This window comes from Salvia hispanica, chromosome 1 (assembly GCF_023119035.1).
Source record: "Salvia hispanica cultivar TCC Black 2014 chromosome 1, UniMelb_Shisp_WGS_1.0, whole genome shotgun sequence".
NCBI classification, from domain to species: Eukaryota; Viridiplantae; Streptophyta; class Magnoliopsida; order Lamiales; family Lamiaceae; genus Salvia; species Salvia hispanica.
Genome location: NC_062965.1, coordinates 25600251 through 25613071, shown reverse-complemented (window position 1 = coordinate 25613071; position 12821 = coordinate 25600251). Strand labels below are relative to the sequence as shown.

The window sequence follows — 12821 nt, the reverse complement described above, 5'->3', positions numbered from 1 at the left end:
TACGAGTAGCGCACAATCACTAGCAGCCCCCGCCTCGTCCAATTCCGCCGCAAACCTGCCCCTTCCGGCGCGGCCGATTATTCCTCCTCACGCCGGGATAGCGTGTCGGCTACCTTGTTTAGACTCCCCTTCTCGTACTCAATCGAAAACTTATACCCCATGAGTTTGCGGATGTATAACTGTTGATCTGGCGTCTGGACCACTTGCAGCAGCAATTCTTTCAAACTCTTCTGATCGCTCCTAATAATAAATTCCCTACCCAAAAGATACTGACGTCACTTCTGCACCGCCTCCACAATAGTGAATAGCTCCTTATGATATGTCGAAGCGGCCCTCCTGCGAGGCCCAGTTTCCTACTAAAAAATGCAATAGGGTGGTTTGCTTGCAACAGGCTGATCGAATTTCGGTAAACAGAGTACAGTTGTTGTGGTCATCGCGGCCTTGAGTTTCCCGAAACTCACCTCCGCCTCCGTAGACCAGGTGAAAGCGACCTTTTTCAGCAAGTCTGTCAGGGAGCAGTGATACACTCAGATTTTGCACTATTTTAAGGCCATTATTTGGTCTGTTTTTTATGTCAAAGTCACTATATACGTCCATTATTTGTATATTTTATCTATTTTGGTATTTTTGACGTGTTTTGTGAGAAATGTGCATAATTTAGCCGAAAAAGGGAGTCAAAACGCAAAGTCTAGAAATCCGGAGTTAGACGGCGACCGGCGACCGCGCGAAGTTGTACGGCGACTGCCGGCGCCTGGCGGCCAGAGCAATGCAGCGGCCTGCCTCAGAAAAATTACACTTAGAAGAGAGTCTCGCCCGGCGACCGCCGGAAGTCGTGCGGCGATCCGCCGCCGAAGGAACAGAGACTCTGGACTCCAACGCGGCGACCGCCGGCCAAGGTGCGGCGGCCCGCGGAGAAAGACGGCGAACCAAATTGCCCTAGATCTGCTACAAGATTTACCATATTTTGAAGATCTTTTCCTTCTACAATAAGTATTGGTTTTTCACTATAAATAGAACCTCAAGCTTCATCAACCAGAGAGCTTCTGGTTGCAACATAAATCTCCAGAGATTAAAAGCTAGAGTACGTCTTTGTGCAAGGAGTTGAGAGAAGGATTTCAAGAACATCAAGAACGACAAGGATTCAACCTACGGGTTTTATTTGCTTTAGTTTTATGTTCAAATTGTCTTCCCTTCAATCTATGTGTTTAGCTTATTCCATTATGTGTAACTGAACTCATAGGATTCTAGGGATGTGTTAGTAACAACTTTGGTTGTACAATTCCAATTTTCTATTTAATATCCGTTTTGTTTTTACTTTATTTTTTCCCTAAGTAATTCTGATGCTGCATAATTGAGTGACACAATCTTGTATGATTTAATACAACTTGCTTCATAACTGTGAGAGAGTTCTAGCGAGTTAGATCCACTTAGTAGACGCTACAGTTAGCTTCTCTTAAAACGACACTGTTAATTGAGAGTGAGAACTTTTCAAGGGTCTTAGGAGCTTTTTGGAGTTATGTGTTAGGATTGACAACCTTAATCTTGTAATCAACGTTTGTATCGCATCAGCATAAGCTAGGCGACTCGTCCTATCAATGTAATAACTGTGCTAGGGTATTGTAGTTTGGAATTTGTATAACCATAATTGTGAACGCACATACCTGGAATTCCCTTATCTCTATATTTTATCTCTGTGTTTATTAGCAATTAGTTGTTATTTGTCTTCCATTGTCTTCTGTTTTCAAAAGGTTTTCAAAACCTTCCGTTTTTCCAGATAGTAATTGAGTCTTAGTAGAAGATAGACAGTCCGTGTTTGCCTTCCTCGTGTTCGATATCTGGTACTGACCTTTAGCTATACTATATATATACTTTGTATACTTGCAGGTTTATTTAGTGCTAAAAAAATAGTGCATCAATCAGCAATAAGTGCATAATTCGCAATAAAGCGGTGATAATACCCCGTCAAGCCCGAAAAACCCCGTAACTGCTTCACATTCTTCGGGACAGGCTATGCAGTCATAGCCTCAATCTTAGTCGAATCCGCCTTCAGCAGCCCGTCAGTACAATGTGACCCAGATACTCCACCGAAGTGCTACAAAAAGAACACTTGGACAATTTCACAAAAAATTTGTGCTCATGCAGCACCGCAAGGACCGAAGCTAAGTGTTGGCCGTGCAATTCCTTTGTCGCACTGTACACAAGTATATCATTAAAGAAATCTATCACAAACTTTCGCAGCATCGGTTGGAAGATGCGTTCATTGCTGCTTGGAATGTGGACGGGGCATTCGTCAGTCCAAACGGCATAACCAAAAATTCAAATTGGCCATCATGCGTGCGGAACGTCGTTTTGTGAATGTCCCCCTCATGCATTCGTATCTGATGGTAGCCCGATCGAAGGTCTAGCTTGGTGATAACCCGAGCCTTACCCAATTCATCAAAGAGCTCATCTGTCGTCGGGATAGGGAAGTGATCTGGTATGGTGGCTGTGTTCAAGGCCCGATTATCGATGCAAAAACGGAACGTGCCGTCCTTCATGCGAATCAACAGTACTGGTGACGTGAAAGGGCTGCTGCTCCGCTGAATAATCCCTTGATCCAACATTTCCCGCCCTGACGTTCGATCTCGTTCTTCTGAAAGTAAGGATATCTGTACGGTCTGACATTCACTGGGCGGGAACCCGACAAGAGATGGATGTGGTGATCAAAAGGCCGCTGCAGAGGCATGCCTTCGGGCAGGCAAAAAACGTCCCCAAATTGCCCCAGTACCGCCGCCACCCTGGGAGGAAGATCCGGCGGAAAATCCTGCTGCACCTATGTCGCCGGACTCAGTTCCTCCGGCCTGAGCATCATGTTCTCATAAAACTCAACGTCCCCGTGTGAGGGCAGCCAAGAAACCAGGGAGTGGAGGGATACGCGGCGTGGAGGGGGCAAAATACCCCGTGACGTGATCGGCTTTTCCCCTCGAGTAAACTCCAAAGTCTTCCCTACAAATCTGTCGTCACCTTTCCCAAAGACTCCAACCAATCCATCCCTAAAACAATGTCGGGCCCGTGGACGGGTAAGATGTGAAGGTCCACTAAGAACGTTGTTACATGTACTTCTAATTTAGTCTGTCTCGCCATGTGTGTGCAAAGCAGTGCGGCGCCATTCCCGACAAACACCTTAAAGGGTCGGGTAGGGGATAGTGGAATGTGCAGTTGCTCCGCCACCGCTGGATGCATAAAATCTCTATCACTACCCGTGTCGATCAAAATACCCACATCCCTGTTCTGGATTGAGCCCACGATCCTCAAAGGTCGTGATCGGCGGTCCCCCTGTATCGAGTTAATGTGGACCGAATCAACCCTAGTAGTCTCGTCTGCATACTCATCGAGAGGTCCCGTCTCCATCTCCTCATCCTCGTCCACATAATACAGTAACCTCTGTTTGCAAAGACCCAAGCGCGACCGCTCAGCCTTCTCTGCCTGGGAAACCCGAATCAGTGGAAACTTCGGGTGGATAGGAGCACGACCCGACTGCCCTGAGCTGTACCCGCGGCTGTGACGGGTTGAGTTGACGGCTGCGCTGTTGTGGATCCCGAGCTCGCCCTCCCGTCCCGGTTCTGCCACTGTCGTCTCTGCACCGAGACAGGTTGCGCCGCGGGGACTCGGTCTGCCTGTTCGTCCCCAAATTCAGCAACATTGCTTCAAGGAGAGATTGTGGTCTACGTAACCGTAAACGCTCCTGGATATCCGCCTTAAGGCCTGCAACAAACAGAGTGAATAGATCGGTCTCAGACACGCCTCGCACGCGGTTAAGGTACTTTTCGAAAGTGTCATGGTATTCCAAGACCGTTCCCGTCTGCGTCAACTTGGCGATCAAACCATAATAATCTTTAAAGCTCCGACGGTCAAAACGGTGACGAACATCCTCTAGAAACTCCTGCCATGTGACAAAGTCGTTGTTTGCACAGTAATTAAAGACCCATTCCGAGGCTGGTGGGTCAAAGAGCATGACCGCATAGTGCAGGCGTTGCGCGTCTGGCATCAAGATATGATCAAAATAATATTGAACGCGCGAGATCCAATTCACTGCGTCTGTACCATCGAAACGGGGAGGCTTCCTCTTCACCTGATGGTACTGATCATACCCTGAACGTTGGGAAGGGTCCCAACATGTAACCGGGAGATTCATCGCGTGACCGGACCCGGCTAACAGGCGACGGTTTATGCGTTCACCTGTCGGCGCTGACCTCGCCCCTCTGGCGACCAATCACCTGCGAAGTTAGGGTTCTTGGGGCGCAAGCCATTGTCGCCGTATCTCCATCGGTTAACTTCGACAAACTCTACGTCATCACCATCATCCCAACCTGACGGACGGTCGACGTCACTTGTCTTCGTCAACTGTAACGACTCAAATCGTCATTCCGTCTCATCCTTCCAAGAATCGAATTTATCCACCAGACGATCCAACTTACTTCCTAACGTATCATCACTCCGACCTTCATCCGTGTAACGGAATTCGGTCTCCTCCTCCGCCTGAAATCGGTGAGAATGCAAAGATTCCCGATGGCCCCTCCCTTGACCACGGCGGGAGCCACTCGGAAAATCATCGGGGCGAGACCCCCAAACTCCCTTACCGTTGTTGTAGAAACGACTCATGAGTTCACGAGAGAAAGCACTAGTTGTTAAGGGTTTTCCCCCTAACGAGGGTCTGCAACGGCGTGCAACGACCCTAACGAACGGCCGGCGCCAAGGATAGGGTCGGCGGCTGATAGACGGAGGCTGTGTGCGGGAGTTCTTCCCCGTCGGACAACGTCAAGTCTAGGTTTTTTAGAATACCTTGTCTCGCATGATAATTTGGGCACAAACGTGTATTTCTTATTTAATTCTTCAAAGTTAGAACAAGTGCCCTATTTATAATCTAAGGACCCTAGGGTTGGTTCGCACAAATAATTAAAATAACAATGAAAATAAATAATAATAAAAAATGTAATCAAAAACTAAATCCCACTACGACTCTACTTCGGGGCATAGTCCTCGAACCTGAACGACTGCGTCGACCGTCTTTTGGCCTTTGACGTCGCGATGGACGTCTGGGGCTCCGGCGCAGCTTGAACTCTTGCCTCCTCCGGCTGAATCTGCTCTTGTCGCGGCTCCGCTGCCTTCGCCTACTCCTGCGGGGGTTGCACCGTATCAGATAACTACTATATTTACCTTTTTTTGCATGAAAAATCATTCTCGAAGGGGAGATGTATTTGAGAATGTATTATATTTTTTCCTATTTTGAAGAATTATCTTTATTCTTTACCTATTTTGAAGATGTATCTTTATTCTGTACATCTCCATGAATGGAGAGGTAAAATCTTATAACTACCATGTTTGTCTTCTTTTCATGAAATACCATTCTCATAGGGAGAAAGTATTACACTTTATGTTATTTTTAATGCATTTAGTAGGAGTTACAAAAGGCATAAGTAACGCCTCAGTGCACAAAATTATTATTCAAAACGTCCCAAAACTTACTTTTATATATGTATAGATAGATATATTAACCATTTACTATACCACTAAAACCTCGTATAACCAAATAAGTTCCAAAATAATAAATTGCACCTAAAACTCACGTCAATAAAATATTTTTCGATCTATACTACGAAAAAATCAACCACAAACACATGTTAATAACAATTTAATGTTTAATGAAAAATGGATTAAGTTATTGCTATATATGTCCATAATTAACGTGTGCAAATCCAAAATTAGAACATACTTTACCTACTAAATTACACATTATACTATTTAATAACTTTTACGTTTAATAAATATAAATATGGTTCATTATATTCCGAATTTTTTAATTTTCAAAATAAATTTGTTAAAAATAGCGAATTTAATTATAACAATGTTGTGACATATAAACTTAAATTATGATTTCAAATTTTCAACAGATGCTAAATTTTAGTATTTTTTACTTCTTCAAAACACAATAGTTTTATCTCCGAGCACCTATCCGAGCAAAACTCAAATTTTTCCGAGCACCCGAAACGTGCTCGGAAACTTGGTCAACTCCTCTATAAGATGTCCGAGCACTAGCAGTGCTCTGAATTTCTGTTTCATCATTGTCTTCATTTTCTTTGCTCGAACTTTGAACACCGCTCGCCAGTTCGCAAGTTATTAAAATTCTCAAGTTATTTCAAGTTATTAAAATTCTCAAGTTTCTTGTCTAGAGAAGTTTGGCATATAATAGTTAGCTAATCTATCATTTTCATGGGTAAGTCCACTATATATTAGTCAGTGGCGGAGCCAGGAATTTAATTATGGGGGGCCAAATTTCTGATTTTTAATTTTTCAGTTTTTTTTGTTAATATTATTCAGAGCCGATGAGTCATAGCCGCATAGCAATAGGAGAGATCATCGAAAGGAACACATAAATAGTGAAAATAATTAAAAGACAATAGAAACTATAAACTTATGTGCAGTACAAATAAAGTCAATGTGAATTTATTTATTTTCTTAAATTGTGAAGATAATAAATATCAGTGAGTGAAATTCATTACATAAAATTACTATTTGCTAGAAAAAAAAAATTATAAATGAAAATTAAAGATGGTATAGTAGAATTTACATATTTAGGAGTCCCGGTCACTTTTGCACATCCGCTTTATAAAAATGATAATAAATAGTTAATGTGGAGGAATGGTAAAATAAGAGAGAGAATAATATTGAGGAGACTCTTGTTAACATTATTCTCTATCTTACTTACCATTTATCCACTTTAACTATTTATTACTCCCTCCGTCCCAAGATAAGTGACTTGTATTCCTTTTTGGGATGTCCCACTATAAGTGACCTATTTCCATTTTTAGCAAAAAGTCATCTCTCTTACTTTGTTCTCCACCTACTTTATTCTCTCTTCTCTCATCTACTTTTCCCTCTCTCATACTTTACTCTCTCCACTTTAACTTATTTAAATACCATTCATTAAATTCCGTGCCCAAAAGAAGTAAATCACTTATCTTGGGACGGAGGGAGTATCATTTTTATAAAGTGTTCTCTCTCTTACTTAACATTTATCCACTTTACCTATTTATTATCATTCTTATAAAACGAGTGCGCAAAAGTGACCGGGACTCCTAATGGCGGACGGAGGGAGTACAAAAATAAAGCATCATTTAAATTTTGAAATGAAAGGAATATATATAAATTTATGGAGTAATATATAACATATTAGGGGATTAACTATTAAACATTAAAGAGGAATAGAGTACAAAAATCTCCTAAAGAGTATCGCACACTAGATCTCTCAGGTGGTATACACACACAGAAACCAACTAAGCTGCAGCCATATTTTAATATTTCTATATACATATATTATATAGGGGTAAAGTCAAAATGGGTGAGGGGCCCAAGGCCCCCCCGGCCCCAGCGTGGCTCCGCCACTGATATTAGTCATTATATCCAAAAATAAATCAAAGTAATCCATCCATTTTACTATCCTATATATAGTATAAAATTAATATAAATTAAAACAAATATAATAATGTTTTGAATTATTTAACATAGAAGTTAGAAAGAATAACTAATTATACCTTTAGATAACAAAAAGATAACGAGGAGGCGAGGTGGCAACAGGTAAAAAGACTACTTTGATTCGAAGAAATAATATGGTAAGATTGAAAATATATAGGAAAAGACTGAAGAAATCAAGTTGGAGAGAAAATGGAAGAAGTAAAATAATAGAAGTGAGATCCATAAAATAAAATGATAGAAGTGAGATCCAGATCTGGTTTGGAAATAATAGAACGATAAATTGGACGATTCCATTTATAACCTCTAATTTTAATTGAGACATCACAATAAAGACACTTTTTTTAAGTGGTGTTGATATATTTGAAAACACAAAATATTGTTCTTAATTGTATTAAAAAATGTTCTTAATTGTTTTTTTTTTAGTGAGAGAAGTATATGTTGGTTGTCTTGTACACCTCCCCCTAAAGCTCAAAAGCAATTAAGAAGATTACATTTTTGCTTGGATAATTAATGCTCAATACCAGCAAATTAATCATAGAAAATCGTTCTCGAAATCGTGGGAATCTTGATTTCTTTAGTTGCATCACATGGAATGCACCATTATCCTAAGAGCATCCACAATGGTTCTAGGCAAGGCACAGGCTAGCCACTCTCTCTCCTGCCACGTCATCAGCACTAAAATTCCACCTGCCACATCATCATTTTAAGCAAATAGGCTAGCCTAAGGCTAGCCGAATAAAAATAATTCAAAAACAACTACATTTACGGAATTAAATTTACGAGACATATACGGGAAAATTCATTCATTTCATTTAAATAAAAAAAAGGTACATAGATAAAAAAAAGTACATAATAAAAAAAAACTGGGCTTCCACACACGAGTTCCACCTCTCTGTACTCCTCATCGCCGTCGCCGCCGTCCTCGCCTCCGTTGCTGCTGCCACCCGGGACCTCCACATCGGTGGCATCTGAGCCCGCGTCTGAGCCCCCCCATCTGTGCCCTCGCGGCATCCAAATCTTCTCCGTGGGGTCAGTTGCGGCCCTCCAATCTTGGAAGACCTTGTACATCTATTCCCGCATTTTTGGACGCGAGAATATGGTGTACGCGGGTGGGGGGTGCCGACTGGACCTCCTCAGGGAGAGGATCCCCTCGCTGCCCGTTGCACCCGCTTTTGGCCAACTGGGCGAGTGCGGCGAGCAAACTATGGAGGGGACGTAAACTCCTCAGCATCCGGGGGGAGGTCGTGGGAACCGCCGCTGTAATCGTAGGAATAGTTCAGCTTCTGCCTCTTCGGCCACCCAGCGTCGACCCCGCCCGGAACTTCTCGGAGTCCTTCAGCACCAGATAGCAGTTCCAGTAGGTGAGCTCCTTATATTTTCCCGGCACGGGGAACAGACTCTCCGCTATCCTCCGGCAGTCCTCCTCTGTCTGCCCACTAGTCTGCATGCGGAGGGCGTTGGCGTACAACCCCGAAAATCGGACCGCGGCCCTGATGCATTCCCACCCCTTCCGGCACTCCTCCCCGGTGTAGTCCTTTCCGTGCGGGCAGTTCCTCCTGTAGGCTGCTCTAATCTTAGCCCACATGTTGACGATCCGCTGGTTGTTCGCAACCAGCGGATCGTCGCAAACTGACACCCACGCCTTGGCCAGGGCGACGTTCTTCTCTTCCGTCCACTTCCTCGGTGTGGTGGTGTCGTCAACAGCAGGCTGCGACGACTCGCCGACCACCTTGCACTTCCCCTTGCTCTTCTTCTTCTTCTTTGTCGCGGCCTGACCCCCCCCCCCCTACTCCCCCCGCTGGAACGGCAGTGTCCGCCTCCCCCATATCGATCTCCAGCTCATGTAATGAGAAACAGTCATCCCCAGGGACCTGCGTCTCCACTGGCCGATTATAATGGTTCGGCTAGCCGGTGCGCTAGCCGCCATTGTGGATGCTCTAATGTAATAAAATATCTCAACAGTCATTACCCTTCATCTATAAAATGCAAGAATTCTTAACTACATCACATGTGTAAAGATTCGAGGCTTTTCGAATAATCAAAAACAGCAAATAACTATGAGTTCGAAATCAGAAGCGAAACTGCCGGCGCACGTGGTGATATTCCCATTTCCGGCGCAGGGGCACATGAATTGCATGCTCAATCTTGCTCATCTCCTCTATTTAACTGACTTCCACATCACCTTCATCGTGTCGGAGTTCACCCACCGCCTCCTCCTCAAGAACACCTCCGTCCCCGCCACTTTCGCTGCCTATCCTGGCTTCCAGTTCCGGGCTATCCCCGATGGCCTCCCCGACGATCACCCCCGCTTCGGTGACAAAATCGCCAATATCATCCCGCCGTTACAAACATCATGGTTCCACTTTTCAAGAAAATAATGGCCGACGAAGACCTCCTCGCTTCCCCCCACAGCAGGCCGGCCACGTGCTTCATCGCTGACGGCTTTTTCAGCTTCGCCGCTGACTTTGCAGAAGAGATCGGCCTTCCCTTGGTCTATTTCCGGACTCCCAGCGCCGCCTACCTTTGGGCGTATTATCACGTCGATGATCTCATTCAAGCTCAACAAATTCCCATTAAAGGTAATCTAATTACTCCCTCAGTCTACTATCAGAAGTCTCGATTTTTCATTTTGATATATTCACCTTTTACACTCTGTCTGTCCGTGAATAGAGATCGGTCAGATTTTAAGAAATACTCCATCCGTCCAAAAAAAATAGATCACTTTTGCCATTTTGGGACGTCTACAAAAAATAGATCACTTTCTAAAAATAGAAAGTTTATCTCTCATACTTTTTCCATTTTTTCTTCCCTCTCTCATACTTTACTCACTTCTTCTCCCTATCTCTCTTACTTATCTACTTTTTCTCCCTATCTCTCTTACTTTATCTACTTTTTCTCCTCATCTCTCTTACTTTACCAATTCTACATTAAAACCCGTGCCGAATAACAATAGATCTATTGTTTGTGGACGGAGGGAGTATAAGGAAAAATGGGTAGAATAAGTAAGTGGAATGCAACTCCCACTTTTATTAGTTTTATAATAGAATGCCAATCCAGCTGCATACTGAGCTCGAATTAGTCCAATTTGTTGCAAGTATATGAGAAGGGTCAGAGATGATGTGTTGTTTTAGTGAAAGAAGTGCAGTTTGATCAGTGGCAAGGCTCATTTTGGCTGAACAAGGCGTTTGAAAGGTTATGGTAAGGAATGAATATGCAAGAATGTAGTAATACAACATTTTCTCCATGGCTACAAATTGGAAGGTGTGGTTTATTGATTATAATTTGGCACAGATAGAGGAAGAGGGATAAGAGTCATAGAGATATTCTTCTATCATATTATCTGATCCATGCAACATGCAACATGCACCACTTATTTCACTCATCGCTTAAGATACATATGATAAATAAGATTAAAAGAAATAAAAACTGAAATCCAATAAAATATAAGTTAAAATAAACCAAATGAAAATTACTAAAGTTAAGTATCTCATATTGTCAAATTTGTAGCAATATTCTTTTAGATTCTAAAATCGGCCGAACCGCCACCCATTATTTAATTTGAACAAAATCATTCCCCAATCTGTTACACATACTAAACATGTTCCTTTAGCGAAATACACAAGTAATTAGCTACATGTTTGCTTAGGTAATCAATGACCGATGCCTATATATTGAATGCAACATTATCATACTTAATCAAATGTCATTATCCTTTCATCTATAAAATGCAAGAATTCATCACTACATGTATAATGGTTTAAGGATTTTAGAATAATAGTAAAAACAGCAAATAACTATGCCTATGGGTTTGAAATCGGAAGAGAAACTGCCGGCGCACGTGGTGATATTCCCATTCCCCGCGCAGGGGCACATGAATTGCATGCTCAATCTTGCTCATCTCCTCTGTTTATCCGACTTCCACGTCACCTTCATCGTCTCGGAGTTCAGCCACCGCCTCCTAACCAAGAATACCTCCGTCCCCGCCACTTTCGGCGTCTATCCCGGCTTCCAGTTCCGGGCTATCCCCGATGGCCTCCCAGACGATCACCCCCGCTTTGGTGACAAACTCGGCGATGTGGTCCCCTCCGTTACAAACAACATGGTTCCATTTTTCAAGAAAATGATGGCCGATGAAGACCTCCTCGCTTCCCCTCACCGGAGGCCGGTCACGTGCTTTGTTGCCGACGGATTTTTCAGTTTCGCCACTGACTTTGCGGAGGAGAACGGCATTCCCTTGGTCTATTTCCGACCAACCAGCGCCTCCTACTTCTGGGCAATGGTCTCATTCATTCAAACTCAAAATATTCCATTTCAAGGTAATCTAATTAATTTTCCCTCTACTTTAATGCACACATTTTCTCATTTTCATCCGGTTATTATTAACCGATTCATTTCATTTTCACGAACTAAACATCATATTCCAGTAACTCATTCCACTCACAATTAATAAAAATTAATATAAAAAAAATAACTCACATTCCTCTTGCATCGATTATAAATAAGACAAGTAATAGGAATCAGACGCAATACTTAATTATTCATAATTTGTTATGGATTTCAATGCTATATCATTTAGGTTGCTTTTAGAGTGTGAAGTTTCCATATGTCCCACTCTAAGTGGAACACTCTTTGTTCAACAAATAATTTAATATAGTGTTATTTTGTTAATTAAGTGGAAAAAATAAAGTAAAAAAAAATATAGAGAGTGATGTTTTTATTTTAATACATGATCATTTGGAAAGAGAGATCTCAAAAAGGAAAATATATATATGTCACTTAAAATAAATGGGGGAGTATCATTTTATTACTCTCCACCACTAATGTCTCATATTGTCATTTTAAAATATCTATCATCAAATATTATTTCACTTTTATTATTTTTGATTAATAAATTCATCAATCATATTCCAGTTACATATAAATCATAGTAATGAGACATAGGCGAAGGGTGTAATTAGTCTCTTTTGATGAGTTATAAGTTCCCCTAATTTCAAACTCTTATGGCTATTGATACATGGTCATTTAGAATGAAACGTTAAAAAAACAGAATATGTCACTCATAATAAGATGAAGAAGTATCATTTTATTATTATCCGCCATTAGTGTCTCATATTATTATAAATTATTTTATTTTTATTATTTTTGATACATAAATTCATTAATCTATTTCATTTACATTTTATTATAAGGTGTAATTAGTCTCTTTTGATGAGTTATGAGTTCCCCAATTTTGTCCGTAACAAAACTTTTAAACTCCTGTTTGAAATTATGGTTCTTCATTATTAAGGTAAACCGATGGATGAATTAGT

General features: G+C 41.9%; 1 protein-coding gene across 1 annotated transcript; it reads left to right on the top strand.

Moving 5' to 3' along the window:
- The first annotated feature begins 11308 nt into the window (after window positions 1–11308).
- On the top strand, window positions 11309–12153 carry LOC125192120 (7-deoxyloganetic acid glucosyl transferase-like). Its single transcript, XM_048089586.1, has one exon. It carries the CDS (start codon window positions 11309–11311, stop codon window positions 11957–11959), a length of 651 nt encoding a protein of 216 aa, XP_047945543.1. The 3' UTR covers window positions 11960–12153.
- The last annotated feature ends 668 nt before the right edge of the window (window positions 12154–12821 follow it).

Excerpts from the sequence above, each read along its gene's own strand:
- LOC125192120 (XM_048089586.1), top strand. The coding sequence starts at position 11,309 with ATGCCTATGGGTTTGAAATCGGAAGAGAAACTGCCGGCGCACGTGGTG.